The 20,204-nt window shown below is 38.0% G+C and overlaps 1 protein-coding gene across 8 annotated transcripts in view; it reads right to left on the reverse strand.

Annotated features, from left to right (window-relative positions):
- Positions 1–694: 694 nt before the first annotated feature.
- Positions 695–20,204, reverse strand: part of LOC140491464 (sialate:O-sulfotransferase 1-like) — a 163,733-nt gene continuing 144,223 nt past the window's right edge. For all 8 annotated transcript variants that reach the window (XM_072589646.1, XM_072589649.1, XM_072589648.1 and 5 more), the window contains 2 exons: positions 18,649–18,849; positions 695–16,665 (listed from right to left, as the gene is read on the reverse strand). In XM_072589646.1, coding sequence (XP_072445747.1) covers positions 16,313–16,665; positions 18,649–18,849 — 554 coding nt within the window. In that variant the 3' untranslated portion in view covers positions 695–16,312. The remainder of the gene's footprint in view (positions 16,666–18,648; positions 18,850–20,204) is intronic.

A 20,204-nucleotide genomic window follows, 5' to 3' on the forward strand; every position in this document is an offset into this window, starting at 1 on the left:
AAAATGACAAGGCAGCATCTCAAACTACAAGTCCCTTGGTATTGCTTTGAAGTTCCAAACTGGATTATGTATTGGTTCTCATACAAAGGTGAAAGAGTTACCACTAAAACAATGGCTAATACATAAAAGGAAATAATTACAGAGATTAACAATTCACTGCCGGGCTGGAGAACTCTAACAGAAAACGCAGATTAAGCAAATAGAACCAGATTAAGTTGTTTTTGCACAATAAATTAGCTTACTGTCTGAACTGCGTTTTCTAAATCTCCATAATCATATGAATTCTCGCTAGCTGTTTCTTAAAAAAAACTGTTTCTTTATATTTGCTTTTTATATTTATATTTTATATTTATTTTACGCAAAGTACTGGTGAAAATATGCAAACGATGTTTAAAGTCATTAAATCTTTTGAAATTTAGATTGATGCTGGTATTCTTGTGCAGTATTAGCAAGAATTCACATTAGACTGAGAGCCTTAATATAGGGTGGTGTCTCAATTTATTGGAACTGTGAAATCACCCATGAATTTTACAAGGTCAAAACACATTTTGCATCAATGCAAACTGAGTGCTAAAATTGGCCTATAACGTAGAAGAACATTAACACTGCATAATTGAAAATATATTGAAAGGATAGCACCATGTAAAGACAAACAAAGTTTTTTTGGTTTTTGCAAAATGTTTATTTCTACATCGTCAGACATGATTCAAAGCTGCTATACAAAAGTGCTTTGTACAAAAATAAATTCTGTTGATACAAAAGGATAAATGCAATGTTCATCAACATCTTATAGGAACTGCAGCCTTCAGTATGTTAAACTTATTAAAATACCAATGTTTCAAACCATTTCACATATTCAGGTATCTCTTCATTTAATATAAGCAATAACCAATTTCTAACCATTTTCACATAAAAATATACAGTACCAATCCAAAATATTTGTCTTCCTTGGCCACAAAATTTTCTATTCTATTCTATTTATCTAATTACTGTGAAAGCACAGAGTTAATGCAATGTTTCTCTCAAGATGAATTATACATTCAGCAGAACCCTAAGCACAATGCTTTTTTCCCAGGGTGGAAAACTCAACTACAAGAGGACACTGGTTCAAGGTGAGAGAGGGCGAGTTTAAGGAAAATTGTGGGGAAGTCTTTTCACACAGGGTGATGGGTGCCTGGAATGCACTGGCAGTGGACATGGTGGAAACAAGCAAATTAGCAATGTTGAAGGTGTATCTTGATAAGACACCTGGACAGGAGGTGAACAGAGGGATAGAAAATTCATATGGGCAAAAGTAATGGGTCTAAATAAGGATTAGGGATTGGCGCAGGCTTGGTAGGCTGAAGGGCCTGTTCCTGTGCTATATTGTGCGTGTGATAATGAGAGAGCTTTAATGAGCATTTCCCATTCTCAATTTAGTCCTGTTGTCTCCCGAGGCTGACCTTGTCACACATAGATTAGTAACCACTACCAGGGGGGGTTCACTTGTTTGTTTGACAGGAACCAGTAGCATTGAGTCTCACCTTAGTATTGATGTAGGACACAAATATTACTCAGCCGGGGTTGACTGGCCAACAATCCAGAGTGAAAGCTATGCCTCTTAACACCATGGTCCGAAATACTGAAAGCAATTAGGACACAATTACTGCTGTTCCCTATGAGCAAGGTTAACTAAGCACAGAACACAGATTTTTATTCCTAAATTAGAAATGGGATAAAATTGTATTAGGGTAGATCTTCACTTTGTGTAACAGCAATGCAGACTTTGGTGAGTCAGAAGTTCATTTTATATCTCTCCTTACTTTCATTTCCATTGACTGAACTCAGGAGGAGTGGAAGGTGGGCTGACCACTTGACATCACCTGTTTTACAATATATCACAAAGTCAAGTTCTACCCTCACTGTATGATACTAACCTACAATGAATCTGAACTGAAATCTTTTTATAAAAGCAAAAATAAAAGCACTGTTTTCCTACAAATTCAGGATAAAGAACCAAAACACTGAACACAGTGGTCCAGGCATAATATCTCCCAAAGTGCTGTCTGGCACTTTTCAAGCATTTTCTATTTTTGATTAAACATCTTATATGTCTCTATTTTTTTTTAAATCAAAGAGGGTTACCCTGTTCAAAACAGGGTGGTAGGGAGAAGGGCAAAATTAACAAGTTAATGCATCTGTTAAAATAACAATGTTAACACTGACATGTAACAATTATCACAAGGTACATTTATATCTGAATTGCAATGGGCCAATTACAAAAAAAACTATTGATTTGTGAAACAAGAATCTGTGAAATCATCCTGTACTCTTTTGACTGCTTTTTGATATGCATTCAAATGACTTTATTCAACAACATATCCAGACAAGAAACAAATGTAAAGATTTATTTATCTGACCTGCTCTGCATCAAAGCATCCATGAATCATTTCTTGATGAGTGTGGACAATTTGTTTATTTCTTGGAGCTGTACATGCATGGTAACTTAAACATGTTCGTCTTGTGCTTGGTCTTAGGAGTGTCTTTCAAGTTCTTATTATGCCTCACAGATTACAGAGAGTATTCAACTACCCCCTACCATCCTTCTGACTGAGAGGGGACTCAACAACATTGTAGAAACATTAATAGAGGAATATCGCACTAGTAAGAGAAAATGCACTCCCAGCGAAAATTGTAATGGGTGGTTTTCATAAATGGCAAAAACAGTGGAATATGCGTGTGCAGTGTGCTCTTATACTTTATGTTGTTAGTTAAAAATCAGATAACACCAGGTACTAGTCCAACAGGTTTAACTGAAAGCACTAGCTTCCAGAGCGCTGCTCCTTCATCAGGTGGTTGATGAAGGAGCAGTGCTCCGAAAGCTAGTGCTTCCAATTAAACCTGTTGGACTATAACCTTGTGTTGTGTGATTTTTAACTTTGCATACCTCAGTCCAACACCGACATTTCCAAATCATACTTTATGTTGTTCTTCTTTAATATTCCCAATAAGCAAAGATTAGATTTGCCATGGCCAAATAGGTTAACAATACGTATTGCATGGATAAATGTATTTGTGAGTGGCAGACGTGAACTTTACTTAACTGGAACACAGCCTCACATCAAATTCTATTACAATTGAGTTTCATGTAATGGAGATCGTATTTGATTAAAGAGAAATGCTCCAAACTGTTAAGAATGTTAAAATTGGAATTTTTTAATAGTATTAATTAAACCAAAGTGAAGAATAATGTGCATTATCTGGTCAAATTATGGAGAAGGCAAAATGGCTCTGATTTTGGTCTTGGTCTTCAGTTTTTCATCATTTCTCAAATTTCCAAAACCATATATCATATTGCAAATATGAAGTAATTGTCACAAATCTAATTAAGAATTTTGCTATAGCATCGAATATGGCTTTTGCAACTCCATGACCATTTTTGATTGATTCCTGGAATGGCTAAATGGTATGGGCGGCACAGTGGTTAGCACTGCTGCCTCACAGCACCAGGGTCCCAGGTTCGATTCCAACCTTGGGCAACTGGCTGTGTGGAGTTTGCACATTCTCCTTGTGTCTGTGCGGGTTTCCTTCGGGTGCTCCGGTTTCCTCCCACAGTCTAAAGATGTGCAGGTCAGGTGAATTGGCCATGCTCAATTGCCCATAGTGTTAGGTGCATTAGTCAGAGGGAAGTGGGACTGGGTGGGTTACTCTTCGGAGGGTAGGTGTGGACTTGTTGGGTCGAAGGGCCTGTTTCCACACTGTAGGGAACCTAAAATCTTGACACTATATCAGGAGAAGGAAAGAGTCAGTCCTTCAGTAAGTGTGCGCCTAGTCTTTCAGACCACTAATAATCAACTACCATTGAATAGAATCTATAAGGTTTGCACTGATACAAGACCACTCTTTACTTGGACCATGAACTGTGTATCAAAATCTACCTGAACCGATTCCTAAGAAAATTGGGAGGAACTTCCTTTCCCGGGAAAGTCACGAGCTTGGTTCTAATGAAGGTACTCTCTATTGGATGCAGAAAATATTTGACTGCTGCCTGCTTCCTTCTTGGATATGGGTCTGATGAATGGCTGACACCCGCTAGCCTCTTGTACATCTTTCCTGAATCTGTGATACTTTCTCAAGCCACTTCTAGGCAACAGTATTTCAATTGTCTTTTTTATTAATGTCAGATCCCACTGCAATAAATCAGCCTATAGTAACTAATGGGTAAGTAATGTGAGATGCATTAAGAGCATTACACATGACTACAACTTATCCGAAGAGGGAAAATCATTGTGGTCTTTTATTACATTTAAGCCAAACCTTATTATTATCAATGTTATCTTGATCTGTTTATTCTTTGTCATGAGCAGAAATCTTATGTTGAATTACCTTTGCTCCTTGCTCCTTTATAGTTGCCAAATCTACTTTTGTCAGCTCTTTCCATTGATTCACCAATGATTGGTAGCGTGTGCCTGCAAGCTGGGTGTTGTGGGAAACATCATTAACTTGTCAACAAACTGGCTCTCCTAACGGTTTTTCCTGCCACAATTCCTTTGATAATTGGCTCTATTATGCTTCCAATGTTCTTCTAGATATTGCTAATTTTCACCTGTGCTTAGTCTCTGTGGTTTTACCAATGATATGGTAAGTTAATGGTACTGCAGTTAACTCTAAAATGCTAAAGGATTAATTGTTGCACAACATTTGTGATACTGCTTTAGAGCTTCTAAGTTCTGCTGAAATCGTATTTTCACACAGATAATTTACCTACATACACCTTATTAGCCACAGTGAAAATTTAGCATGCTATTCAGATGCGAATCATATAATCTTGCAATGCACTTAAGTTGTATGAGACTTGAGTGAAACATCAGAATAATTGAATAGATGATCATTATCCTTTGTTAACAGGGGTTTCTATAACTGCAGCCACTGCTCAGTCTATGCAGGTTGCCTTACTTGCTTGTTTTGCTCTAATTATTTCAAGGTATTAAATTGCAGATGTCAATTAAAATAATAAATAAATATTTTAAAAAGAGCCAATACACATTATTTTTGTAGTGCAAAACCATCCATTGTCTGGGACAGATCAGTACATAGGAGAGCTATTCAGCCCAGAAGCTTATGGAGAAACAGTTTTGACGTATTAATGGCAGATTGCCTGATAGCTATCAATAAGACATAGTAGCATCCTTACATGGGTATTATTTCTACTGTATTGTAAAGGATTCAAAATCCAAATCCTTTCCCAGATTGTTGCAAGCACAGCTAAGAGGGTGAGTAACCTGTTTCTTGGCCTTCTTTAATGGTGCTCAAATGTCTCGTGCTGAAGATGCATAAAAGCAGTTCAAGGGCAGCTCCCCAGTAAAGCCTTCAAGGACACTCAAACAACAGCTACCTGAAATAATTGAGGAGCTCAGCTATGGGAGGGAATGATTTCATTGGGCTAAATTGACTTGAATCATCTTTGGTTTCTACTGTGATCCTGCATGTTTATTTCAAGAGCTAAGGAGCTCAGCAAAATGCAGGCATCAAATCATTGCCAAACTTACTCTAGCATACACTGCTGAAGGTTTTATAAATTGTTACATTTACCCTAATAAATGTCACTGTTGGATGTTGCCTCAAATCAATAAAAAGTAACAGCAGTAGGAGTAAGTTAACACAAAACTATTCTCTTTAAAAATAACTTCATTAATTGTTTCCTCATTCACTTAGTCTATATCCTTAAATGGTTAACAATAAATTTGAATGTTGGTTATCAAATTGCTACAAAATCTTACCATTTATAATTCTTCTTTGCTATTTTTATGATATCATGAATTAGATCTAAATAAACAAATTAATGCCTCTGAACTATTAGAGAAGAACTTGATATAAAATGCAGGATTGTTCAAACAGTAATGTGACTGACAGTAATTTATTTGGCTTCCTGCCAAAATGATATGAAGACAATTCATTTGAAAGATAAGTGCCGATAAATGTTTGGAATACAGGTGTTTTTACAATTTTAAACTGATCGAGAGAATTGGAACACACGCTTGGATTTTAGCTCAGAGGCAGGGACAGACCACTGCAGGTGACAGGGGAAGAAGCGATTGCGGAGGGTTTGGAGACGGTGCTGTTTCAAGGTTTTCCCTAGACCTTCAGCAGTTATTCATAGGTTTCTGATCAGCATAGAAAGAAGTGATTAACAGTATCAAATTTATAGGTTTGTCAAGCAGCATCTCCCACACTGACCTGAGAGCAGGCAGGCCTAATGAGGAGGGGGCAGTGGGAAACATTGGATGTCAGAGAGGCAACTTTGGAGCACATTAGAGTGTGCAAATGCAAAAAAACTGCAGTCAGTTGACGAAAACTACAGCTGAGAATTCACTACTTCAAATACTAAGTATAAAACTGACACAAATTCCAGCTAATTGTTCACTAATTGTGAATTAATTCAGTTTCTTTCTGGTGTAAGTGGGGGTTGGAATTTGAGCATTGAGGGTCGTCGGTGGCAGAGAAGGGTCCCACTTGTGTTCAATGCATGAGTCAGAAAAGGGTTGCTCATTTAAATGTTATGAGGTTTGTAGTAACAGTCATTATATTTTTAAGCACAAAAGTCTGGATTTCATATTTCTCAGGCGAAAGGAAGTGGGAAGGATTGAATCTAGTGGTTATTATTGCAGGAGGGTTGCTTTTCAAGTTTAGCAAGCCATCCAGTGACTCAGTTCCCACTCTTCATCACTGTCTGTTGCCCCATTTTAGACACACCTCCACCTCTGACTATCAGTGCAAACCTCCCAACCATCCAGCTAGCCACAGACTTCACAAATGGGCAAGTGATGGTCAGAGGAGCAGAATGACAGTCTGATGGGTTTCATAAAAGGACTGCAGAATTTGAGAGGTTGGGGTACTTTTGATGTGATTTTCTATTTTCTGGCAGACATTATCCAAATGGACTTCAATAAGTGACAATACTTTGCAATTGTCACTTTGCAAGTCTATCAAGTCATAACATGTGATGGATTATTCAGAATATTTGGTTCTTTTATGAGCAAGTTAAGGGGAAGGAGCTGAGTACAATAATAGTGAAGGACATCATGAAGGTTTAAGATAAAACTCAAAGAAGCGATAGTTAGGAAGTGACATTTTTGGATTTGAAAAGCCTTGAGGAAGAAATAAAGAGACCTTGATATCCTGAAAAAGAAGTGATTGAAGATAAGAGGATTATGCAATTAAATGATTTGAGTACATTGATGCAGAGAAGTGCAACAGCAGGTAGATTATTGTGGGCTGGATTTTGTGTTATCAGCAATAGTGACGTGATCAATATTTGCTGCTAATGGATGTCAGAGAGGCAACTTTGGAGCACATTAGAGTGTGCAAATGCAAAAACTGCAGTCAGTTGACGAAAGCTACAGCTGAGAATTCACTACTTCAAATACTAAGTATAAAACTGGCACAAATTCCAGCTAATTGTTCACTAACTGTGAATTAATTCAGTTTCTCTCTGGTGTAAGGGTTCTCTTCTCAATTTGTGATCTCTTAAATAAGAAAGCCCCATACTTGCAAAGATCTTTTAAAAGTTAAAATTGATTGTTGTGTAGTATACAAAATCTTCTAAATGCTGAAATCTTGTTAAAAAATATATTTTGTTTCCTTTCTGCTCTATTAGATGTTACAAATAATCTTTTAAAATGATATCTTAACAAAAATATTATAATGCTTAAAAACAATTATGAAATCAGTAATGCTTTAAAATATTTACATTTTTAATTCTATAAAGTCATTCTTGTCTACTAAATTTGATCTTCCAAAGTCTTTTTACTGTTATAGTCATGCCCACAACAACCAGGCATTTCAGCCCATTTTGCACAGTCCTGTACGGCCACACTGCAGTCAATGGCAGGAGGGAATTCTTTCTGAGAGCAGCCAAGATTCTCAGTGTGGGGAACCATGATAAGTTTGTGTGTAGATTTATTCAATGTTACCATTAAGCTTATATTTGAAAATTGGAAAGAACAACATAAAGGAATAATCAAGCAAGCAACATTTGCAATGCATTGATACAAGAACAAGAGAGGCTGTGATGGGGAGATTGAGTTTGTAGGCTATTAAGAGAAGGATCATGTGCCAGATGAAAAACACTGAATTGCAGGCACTGTGCATATTTCAATAATATACTATCAGCAACTTGGCTTTCCACATTACTACTGGCTATCAATATAGTATAATTCACAGTAATAAGATTCCAAATCAACAAATCTAATTTTACCCTTTTACTTAAATAAAATTACTCTTTTCCTCACTTTGAGATTTGTGTGGCACTATTTCACAAGACAAATACATTTAGAATTGGTTCTGCTTTTTGCATTTTAGCTGAATAGATACTTTGAATATTGTATTTAACTTTAGTGACCCAGCAAATGTGAGGTCTAAGTGGTGAGTCTTCGGCTCGAAAACAGACTGATAGGCACCTTTTTCAATCTGATCATTTGCCATTGTACTGTACACCCTCAGGTAATGGTTATGCTGCAGTAAATGCAATTCATATTTGATTGAAGCAAATAAATGCTCCAAAAATTAAATATTCATTATGTGTCCAAACGTACAGGGCAAAAGCAGTAAAATGTATCGTAAGTGACAGGACCACGGGAACAAAAGTATCAGTTTCACCATGACCATTGTTTTGCTTCCTCTGTTTTTGTTTGGGATATCTTGACTTGTCCCATGTGCCATCTCTAGCCAAAGTGGCGGTCAATTTGTGTCTAGCTGTTTGTCAGTGATGAGCAGAGGCCGCCTTATGGGGAATGTGGGTTAGGAAGGTCTAAAAGCCCTGGCCTTTGTGTTTCATTTCACCTTATGGGAGCTGTCTGTCTCTTTTCCCAGCAAGGTAGTATAGTCAGGAAAGAAAAAAATTAATGCAGTACAACTAGCTGGACTGCATCAGTCACATTTTTTCACCAGCAGCAAGGGAGCTAGTAAAAGGGGGAAACATGGGTCCTTTCTCCTTTTAGGAAGGAATTTCAATCGACATGTAGAGAAGATAAACTACTTCGCAACTGCACATCACCAACTTTGTCACACACGTTCCAGCAGATGTCCCATGGGATTGTTCAGTTACTTAGAATGTACAAAGGAAGAACTTTGTGAAATTCTCAACTACAACTGCATTGTATTCAATTCGATCCTTGAGTCTATTCCATTTAGTCATGGTCTGTCTGCAGCAACCCAGCAAGGTTTCTCTCTTTTAATCCTCTTGCCTAACAAAAAAATGATCAGTTTTGGTTTTGGAATTTTCAATTGGCCCAGTCTCTATACTTTTGGGGAAAGAGAATTCCATATTTCCACTATCCTTTGTGTGGATATAAGATGCTTCTTAAAAGCTAAGTGGCTAGCTCATATTTCAAGCTGTTGATATTCAGAGTAAGAGATTATTTCCTCACTCTACATCTTGAACCTGGGAATTCCAAGATATTACCACTTTGTCAGAAGTGCCTTTGATTTTTGATGTATTCCAATCAACCTGTCCAGACATGTTATCACAGACCTCTGGGCAGAGTTTGTCACTTGACTCTGAGGGAGGGACACTACCACTACATCACAACAGCCCTTAACTTTACTTCTTCTTTTCCATCCAGAAGTGTTTGTACAACTGAATAGCTTTTCTCCCACCACCAAATTCTTGTCAAATTTTATGTAAACTAACCTTATAACCTAAACCAATTGGTTAAATGATCAGACTGCTGCAGTTTCTCCAAGGCCTGTTCCAAACAGGCACATTAAATAGTCAGCTAGTAGGTGACTGTAGCTATAAGAGAAGTTGAAGTTATTTAATTCAGATTTGAGACGTAGTGAGGAACTGACTCCAGTAGGCATTAGTGGAGGTCTACAATATGGGGAGACAACTCATAAGAATAGGACACTCCCAACGAAGGGTTGTCATGAGCACTGGTAGATTTAGAAAGCTAGTAGTGGGCTCAGCTCTGCACAGAGGGCGTTATAATGGTATGGCGGGAAAGATGGGCATTGACAATGGACAAAATCAAAGCTGGATACTGGACAGTATGAGATAGACGATGGAGCATGACATCAGTAACTGGAGGGGGGGTTATTTACAATGGGAAGGAAATGGCTGAGTTACAACTTTAGCCAGAATCTTATCACTTCTTCTTCCTGACAGTGTAATAAAATTACAATAATTGTTTATATCTTTTCAGAAGGGCCTAAAATTTTTAAGTGGCCTCCATTTTTTGAGCACGGACATTGGTATTTCAACATTTTGCACATCCACTCGGATTTCACCCTCACACCCAAATCTTTTCAGGTGACTTTGTTTATTGTAATTACATCACTACTTGGTAGCGTAATTTCCCAATAAGAATGTAAAAGATATAAGGTTTAATATGCGTAAACATTAGCTTGGAATACATGTCCTGTGTACTTTTTTTTCCGAAATATACTCACGCTGATGTTGCAACTATATTATTCCTGTATTGTCTTTTGTCAGTTTGAGACAGAGGTAGTTTCATTACAACTTGTCATCAATGGAATTACAATGAAAAGCATTGCAGTGCTCTTCGGTGCAGTAGTAGTGTCCCTACTTCTGGACCAGGGTGCAGGTTCAAGTCCTACTTGCTTCAGTGGTGTGTAATAACATCTTTAAACAGGGTGATTACCAAAAAAAAAGCACTGTCTCTGCTCACTATTAACTCCACCTAATAGCTTGGCAAATAACTGAGTCTTGCTGAAAGGTTCTGACCTGAAAAGTTGACTCCCTTTCTCCTCTGATGCTGACTGACATGCTGTGCTTTCTCCAGCTCCAGTCTGACTCTCCAGAATCTGCTGTTCTCACTATCTCTAAATAACCGATAAGCAACAGGAAGTTTATAGCGTTCAAATGATAACTGATTCTGAACTCAAGATCTTTGTTCACAAAAATTACTCCTGGCCCAAAATGTTGGCTGTTGGGTTTATGACTCAAAGAAGCATCTTTCTTAGTTGGCAATAGCCTCACTCTCTCAAAATTACAAAACTTTTAGTGAGCAGTGTTGGCCTAGTGTTACATTAATACCCTCAATCCTATGAGAAATCATTCTCATTATCAGCAAAAGTCTAAGCATTGACCACTCAATGGACTTTAACATTATTTCATCTCAGTAATCCCTAATGAAATGGATGTGATGGTGGTTACAAAGAATATTATCTTTCAAAGCTTCTAATGGCATTTCATTAATTTAGTAGATTTATTTTTTTTGTGGCTCAGCTTTAATCCAAAGGTTCAAACCTTAAAAATAAACACATTATCATCTGTATTTGATACTTATGGAATAAAACAAGGGAAAAAAAATTGAAATTTAAACCATTAGCTCTTCTTCTGTGATGAGAACATGTACAAATGTAACTTTTTACACATGAATTATAAAACATGCTGTCAAAATAAGAATATTTAATTTGTAAACAATAGTGTGCATTTGATCTAGGGTAGATGGAAGAGTGGTTAAATCTTTAGATAGCTAAATCTGTGACATATACAGTGGTTTTGCACTTGCTTTGATCTATGATGTTATATGGCCCTTAATGTTTATGAGCAATTTAGCTCAGAACAGGTAATGTTCAGCTAGCTCGTACACTATTAATAGAGGAGATTTATTTCTATTAAAGAATGAGGCTAACAAGGTGAGGAGCTTCCAAGGTATGTCACCAAGCAATGCTTCCTTGTTCCCTTCTATAAGTCTTCTGTTTTGAAGTGAAAATGTAGCCTAATAGATACAGGCTTTTTTTTTCATTACTAATGTTGGTTGTCTAAACAAATCAATCTAAGCTCTGATACTAATTCAGTAAACATTATCGTAGAGTCAGATTATAATTTTAAGAAGTTTCTGCTTGTTACTTGTCTGGCTTGCCATGATGAAAGTTAATCAATGCAAGAAAAATCCCAATTGAAAAATGTGCAAAATAGCATTTATGAGGATAAACTTCAATTTTAGCTCTGGAACAAAGCAGGTCATTGTGAAATGGCATCCCACTCTTTCTGGCCTCCTGATATTCTATCTCTTGGCCTCCTAATTGATACCTGTTATTCTGCATTTGTGCTAAAAGTTTCAACCACCTTATTTGGAAATTGAGTACCAGCCCAATTTGTCAATACCCAATCGCTGTTCAAATAACTGATCTGCTGTCTCAGTAGATGACTGGATACTTTGCTTTTAGAATTCATCCTTTGGAATGTTAAAGTCTGAATTTATTGCCCATTCCTAGTTGCCATTTGGAAGGTGACTGGAGTCCTTGTTCTTGAACTGCTGGAGTCTATACGGTGAAGGTACTCCCAAAGAGCAGTTCAGTAGGCAGTTCTAGGATTTTGACTTACTGACAATGAAAGAACATCAGTGCATGGCTAAGTCAAGAATAGTGTGACTTAGAAGGGAACAGGGAGATGACAATATTCCTCTGTACCTATTGACCTTGTCCTTCTACATCCATCAAGGAGATGCCTTGATGAGCTCCTCCAATATATCTTGTTGGTTCACACTTCAACTACACTTCATCAATAATGGCAGTGGAGGAACTGGATGTTTAACTTGAAGCATGGGTTGCCAGTGTCACTGGATTCACCATCGACACAATGGTTGCTGCATACACAAAATATTACATTCCTTTTTAACTGATACTGGAACAAAAAATGGCTATTTGTGGAAATGAAAAGCTTATCTTGGTATTATATGAAACAAATTACATGAAACATATTAAGTTAAACAATTTTGTTTTGGTAAAAATAACTTGAACTTTTATATTAGACTACAAAGTCTTGTACGTTAAGAGCAGATTGGAAGTTAATCAGTTTTAAGCTTGGTAAATAGCTTGGAGTCAAAAGAGGCAAAATACGCAGCTGATAGCCTGTTAAAGGGAATAAATAATTCAACATTTTGGGCGGATGATGTTCTAAGTTAATTTGGCCTTCTGAGAAACAACTGAACTGTTCAAGTTCCCAGAGAGGGGGGCCACTGGTGCTTTCCTGTCATAACGGCTTATTTTAAACAAATGTAGAATCGGGAAGGATGCCAAGGAGTAACTTTTTAACAGCCCAAAAGAAAGGAAATTCTTATAATTCATGCCAGTTGTCTGCATGCTGGAAACCCGCCTCATTTACTGTCCGTTCCCAGAAAACAGGACGACATAAGCTCTTCAGAAGGATTTGCTATAAGTCTGTACTATAAACAACTTTGCAATTCCTATGACTTGTTCTACCCGTCTATCTTCCTTTCCACTTATCCACTCCACCTTCCTCTCTGATCTATCACCTCCATCCCCACCCCCATTCACCTATTGTACTCTATGCTACTTTCTCCCCACCTCCACCCCCCTCTCATTTATCTCTCTACTCTGCAGGCACCCTGCCTCTATTCCTGATGAAGGGCTTTTGCCCGAAATGTCGATTTTCCTGCTCCTCGGATGCTGCCTGACCTGTTGTGCTTTTCCAGCACCACTCTAATCTAGACTCTGGTTTCCAGCATCTGCAGTCCTTGTTTTTACCTTTGCAATTCCTATGTTGTGACTGTTTAGCTAATTGCATTAACAAGTGCAAGGGTTAATGCTATTTACATTTATAACCATAAAATTATTTGAATAACAATATTATAGTGACTCACAAATTGGAATGCATGAAAGCAGAGAATTATATTAAAATATGTTTGGCCAGTTTCCACATCATAAATTGCATTACAAGAATAGAACCACACAGTTAATCAACAGTCCAGGCCATGCCAATATACAAAATTATTTGCACTTATTCAACTAGCTCATAACAACTAACTGACCAGAGTGGCCTGAGCAGCGTGATACACTGTTATCCTTCAGTAGTCGGAAGAATTTTGGAAACGCTTGCCTCAGTGAGTTATTGAGTCAGTGACTTATTATCAACTTGGATGAAGGTTCAAACAGCAATTTGATTATTTTTGAAGATTACAGTGATCCCATTTCTTTCAATGTTAGCAAAGGATTTTAAACAACAAGAACCACTACAACTTCCATTTATCTATTTTTTTTATCCAGTTAGAAAGTTGGCCACAGGTTGTAAGGGAGCTCAAGATGGTGGAGAGAGATGAGGCAAGTTGGAGAGTTTTAAAGAGTGGACATTTCAGAGAGGAGTTGAGATGGCTGAAGGATCTCCCACTCATGGTAAGGTGGATCCATCAGGGAACATTTGAAGGACAAAGGACTTGGAAAAGAATAGCAGGAACATTTCAGTATGAAGTCAAGAATTTTGAGAGCAATGCATTGGAGGATGGAAAGCTGGGAGGTAACTGCAAGTTAATGGGGTGATGGGTGAATGGGATCATCTCAAGCATTGTGTGGGAGTTGGAGTTTATTGATGATAAAATCTGAGAGACCAGTAAGTAGGATATTAGGCAAATCCAGCCAGTGCTTTTCTAATTCTGATTCTGTTAATGAACAGAACATGTGCGGAGCTCCTTTTTGGAACTGACAGTACATTCAATGGTTTTGTAAATTTAGGTACAGGTGCCAATCTGGCAACTGCAGTTTTGAGTCAACTCTAGATTGATTCTAATGGAAAAAAGTACTACTGCCTAAAACTTGCACCAACCACTCAACTAAAATACTTGTACCTAGCCAATTAACTGTAGGCATATCAAAGTAAATCACTGGGATTGTGGTCACTTTGTCAAGTCAGGATAAAGTTTTATCTACTAAAATAAAACAAAGAGCTGTAGATGTCAGAGATCTGAAACAGAAATGATTGGAGAAACTCGGAAGGTCTGGCAAAATTTGTGGGAAGAAAGCAGAGTTAATGTTTCCGAGTTCACTGATCCTTCTTTAGATTAGATTAGATTCCCTACAGTATGGAAACAGACCCTTCGGCCCAACAAGTCCACACCGACCCTCTGAAGAGTAACCCATCCAGACCCATTCCCCTACCTTATATTTACTTCTGACTAATGCAATTAACACTATGAGCATTTTTAGAATGACCAGTTCACCTAACCTGCACATCCTTGGATTGTGGGAGGAAAACCATACAGACACGGGGAGAAATGTGCAAACTCCACACAGACAGTCACCCAAGGTGGCACTCGAACCCAGGTCCCTGGCACTGTGAGACATCAATGCTAACCACTGAGCCACCGTGCTACCACAGTTAGTATACAATTCTGAAAAATGGTCACTGGATTTGAAACTTTAATTCTGTTTTCTCTCCACAGATGCTGCCAGATCTGTTGCATTGCTCCAGCAATTTCTCTTTTTGTGAGTATTATCAGGTATTTGATGCAATCCTGATAATAACACTCAAACCAGACATGCTGCATGAGGTCACCTTTTACAGCTTATTGTCTTCAGCATGGTCACGTTTTAAATTATTTCCTGAAACTAAGCAGCGAAATCCATGAACCAGAAATGTTGTAATTAGTTTCAATCACGTTGTTTGAAAGGTCATTTACAGGTTTACTTTAAGGCAAATAGTTGCGCTGGAGATTAGTGAGTTGATCCAATTTCAACAACAAATAACGAAAGGAAAAAAGAAGTGTTAAATGTATAAGTAGATTTGGATTTTTCAGATATTACAGCTTAAAAATTACTCTTTGATTTTAATGTCCAAACATTTGATCCAATTGTATGGTATTCTTCTGTCTACTAATTGAAAATAAATGAGTTAATATTTCCATTAAATTAGCAGACAGGAGAATTTCACACAGATGCATTCTCATTGCAAACAGTAATTTCTAGGCTTGAAGGCATCATTCATTGAGTTTATTTCATTGAATTCTGTTACTATTTTCACAGTAAAACAAAGAGTTAAACCTTTTCAAGTGAATGTCTGCTACAATAGACCATTAATCACAAAGGTCAACAGCTCCCTTCTCATGTATAATTTAACTTACATTTGTAATGCAATGGTCAATATTTTCACAATCACCTCATGGGGATGACTGGATGAGTTATTGGAAAGTATTTCCACATGATTTAAAAAACTGAATTGTATGTTACTGTAAATAGGCCACAAATACTTTTGGATTTCGGCCTTGCTGTGTGAGAAACCATACTGGAATGGAAAGAGATACAGGACATCTAACTGTGCTATAAAAATTCCAGAGACACATGAAAATAGGACTTAGGTCAAAATATTTTGTGTTGCACAATTCAATTAAATAAGATACACTTCTCCATGACCCAAGATCCTGTCCTCTACAGCATGTGAGGTTATTGATCTATTCTTGTTACAACACCCTAATCTTTATGCTCTCTTTTGCTCTTTTAATACTGTTACCAGCCTGGCAGTAACTTAGGAATTCAGGCTTGAAGTGGTGATACGTTGTTTACCTCTTTAGCTACATCATCTGGGCAGATACTCCTCAGGTAGTCCTGTGAGATTTTTCATTTTGAGAGCCTCATCCACCATTTCTATATAACTATTAATTACACTCTTCATTTCAAGGGTGAATGGATCAAAATCCTTCTGCCGCAGCCCAGATCGCTTGAAGTTTCCATCCTTTTGTGTTTCGACACACAACAGCCTGTCGTCTGACACACTAATGTTCAGGAATTCCACCATCCGCTTCAACTGAGGCAACAGGTTTTTCTTCAAATCTTCATAGTGAACTACCAACACTCGGCTGCAATATTTCAACCAATCCAAAGTATGGGAGGCCCACCAGGGGGCGTAAGTGTTCACAAATTCAGGCCATTCTGCAGAGAGAAAATTTGAATTTGTTCACCAATTTTGCATATCACAGTATGAATCCTCATCTTATTGGTTTACTTAACTCGCATTGCAGAAGCATGACTAACTTCTTGCTTGAAGTCAGCAGCTCCACTGGAACAGCTCTTGTGCACAGCCAGGTACAAAAACAAAAATTGCTGGAGAAATTCAACAGGTCTGGCAGCACCTGTGGAAGAAAGCAGATGCTTCCAGACCTGCTGAGTTTCTCCAGCAATTTCTGTTTTGTTTCAGAGTGCCAGCAGCCACAGTTCTGTTTTGCAGCAGGACCAGACAGACAGGTAAGGTAAATGTTTCAGGATGCATCAGCTGATGAATTAGTTCGCCTCATTTGGGGTTGTTTTAAAGTTGCAGCAATTGGTCTCTTCTCCCTTTTGCTCAGTATATGAAACATTCAGCGATCTTGCCTGAAATGTTAAACATGCACTCCTGCAAAGCTAAGTTTCATTACGTTGACTTAAATGTCAGCAAAGCCAATTGTTGCTTTGTGTCATTGCTAACCTGTGTTTTGCTTCAGCTTCTATCAGTTGCTGAAGCTGGTTTTTCTTTTTTCATCCCTCATTGTCCTGACTGAGTGGCTTGCGAGGCCATTGCAACAGGCAGTTAAGAGGCAACCACATATCTGTGGGTCTGGGGTCCCATGTAAGACAGACCAGGCAAGAACAACAGATAGGCAACAGTGAGGTCTGCAGGTGCTGGAGATCAGAGTTGAGGGTGTGTTGCTGGAAAAGCACAGCAGGTCAGGAATGATTAAGAGCTCTGGCCCAAAACGTTGATTTTCCTGCTCCTCGGACACTGTCTGACCTATTGTGCTTTTCCAGCAACACACACTCAAAAACAACAGATGTCCTCCCCAAAAGGATATTAGAGAACCAGATAGTTTCATGGTCACCGATGCTAAAAATAACTTTATTCCAGATGTATTCATTGAATTCACATTCCACTAGCTACCTTGGTGAGACACCAACCATGTCCCCAGGGCATTAGCCTGGGTCTCTGGATCACTAGACCAGTGATATTAGCACATCACCACTTGGCTCAAAGGCCAATCATTCTTGGGACTGCACTCTACAGGAAGATTATTAGCCATTGTTCTACCTTGCGCTCTCTCTCAAGTGTCAGGCTCACTTGTCCAGAGGAATCAAGGTCTGTGCCAGTTCCTGGTTTGCCAGGCTAGTTGTCCTAAATGAGGTTGGAATTTCTCAGTAGTTTTCCCTTGCTTCTCTTTGTGAAAGTGGCTCGTTTCAGCAGAGGAATGTCTTTGGCCGCTTTTCTGAACCAACAGAGGTCATTCTGAAATTGGCCTTTCAGAAAACTGGCACTTGAAGCTCAGAGTTTCTCATTCCAGATCTGATTCACAAATGCAATATTTGTGCAATATTCTGCAAACTTCTTTTAGCCGATGTCTCCTGTTTTTCTGTCTGATCATTTAACCCTAACCATCTAGGTATCTCCCATTCCATCCTTTCCCACAATCAGAAATTAACACATTCAGTTATTCCAACTGAGTCTTTTTGATTCCCTCACTCTTTTCACATAGAGCTCTTTACCTCTGCAGGGAGTGTGAGCCTGAGAATTAATTCATCTGACCAAGCTTACGGTCACTTCAGATAACTCTTTCACTGTGTCCACTCCCTTCTCCCTCAGTGAAGCACCTGAAAACAGTTTTGCTGCATCAAAGACACTGTAGAAATGCAAGCTGTTGCAAGCGTTATTGGAATTCATAACCCCTCGGAAATTTGTTCGCTCATTTCAGTAAGTTCTTGCCTTCACTTGATGCTTGAGCACATGCCAACTAGCAAGGAATCAGCAGCAAGTGGCAGCAAACCACTGTAGGCATAACAGTGTACACAGTCTCGACACAAAAACAAGCATCAAAAGCACTCCGTGATCACTGACACTGAGTCTGTAATGTATATCACTTTTCATGTTCTTTCATTGTTCTATTTTACCTTTGCTCTTCCAGTGGCGTTCTGATGCATATCCCAGATGACCCGCACGTTTTCTATTAAACTCCGCCATCAATGCCTTGTAAGGGTTTCTGATCAACAAGATGGCAGCATCAAAGGTTTCAATTTCTCTTTTCCCACTCTCATGAGTTTTTATACAGATAGTCCGGCCACTTTTCCAGTAGTCTTTTTCCCCTTTGAAACCTTACAGAATAATAAAGAAATCAGTGTTGCCAATTGAGGAATGGACAGCACTGTTGCATATTACATTGTACAAAATGATGCATGGCTTATTCAAATGGAATTTTAATTCCTTTGGATTCAGGCTTAATGCTGCCATAACTGCTTTGTATACCATGAGAGATGCAAATACCTTTCTGAATGACACTGATGCTGTACTGAATCTATTAGGAATGCTATGTACAATCAATCCCAAATGTAGGTCTATGTTGATGCTGCCTATTGTGTCATTTTCTGATGCAATGCTAAATGAATCTAGATTACATAAATGCAAAAAAAAAGCAAATCTGTAGGCTGCACAAAGTAGATGTATTAAAGATAACTAAAATTACCAGTATAGTCTTTATGACTCTATACAATACAGTACTTACTTTGCTGACAAAAACACAAAAAAATGGCTAGATAAGTTCACATTATTTTATTGGTATCCAAGTCAGGTTCAATTGAAAATCGCATAAACATCTGTGTATTTTTTTTTCCCTCTGTGAATGTTAAAGCAAATAATATGCCAAATATGTCGTCTTCAATTGACATGCTTAGGGATTTATCTGTCTAGTCAAATGTTATAACAAACAGAAGATTCATATCTCGACTGTAGAGGCTTCAGTTGTCCAGGGGCATTGATTTTCTCAAAGTGCTATTCAAAGAAAATAAGAAATATGAATAAGAGTAAATTATTCTAGCCCACTCCACCACTTAATAAAATGATAGCTCATCTTTTGTTTCAACTCAATCTTCCCACATTATTCTCATATCCTTTGATTCTCTTAGTATCTGAAAATGACCAGTCCCTGCTTTGAATGAGTATCCTCAGCCTTTGGTGATGGAGAATTTCCAAGCTCTATTATCATGTGAGTGAAGAAGGTTCTCACCTTATGTCTAACCTTTATTCCAGGAGTGTCACCAGCCCATGTCCCGCATCTCCAGCTTTTGACAGTCAAGTAGGAGATACTATCTTCCCAGCATCTACCCGTCTAAGACCCTTTAATCATTTTATATGGTTCAGTTAAATCACTTCTCATTATTTGAAACTTCAGGGTTTAAACTTAGTCTACGCAATCTCCCCTCATTGTACAAACCCCTTATCCCAAAAACTTGTCTGGTGAACGTTTTGCTGTTGTCCCTTTAAGGAAAATATATCCCTTTTATTATGTGAGGAGACTAAAATTATACAGAGTAATTCAGGTGTGGTCTCAACAAGGCCCCATATATTTGTAGTAATGCTCATTTATTTGTTGTCACCAATTCCTTTATAATATAAACCAGCTTTCCTAATTGTTTGCTGTACCTGAATATTAACTTTCTGCGATTCATGTACA

This window comes from Chiloscyllium punctatum, chromosome 19 (genome assembly GCF_047496795.1).
Source record: "Chiloscyllium punctatum isolate Juve2018m chromosome 19, sChiPun1.3, whole genome shotgun sequence".
Taxonomy (NCBI): domain Eukaryota; kingdom Metazoa; phylum Chordata; class Chondrichthyes; order Orectolobiformes; family Hemiscylliidae; genus Chiloscyllium; species Chiloscyllium punctatum.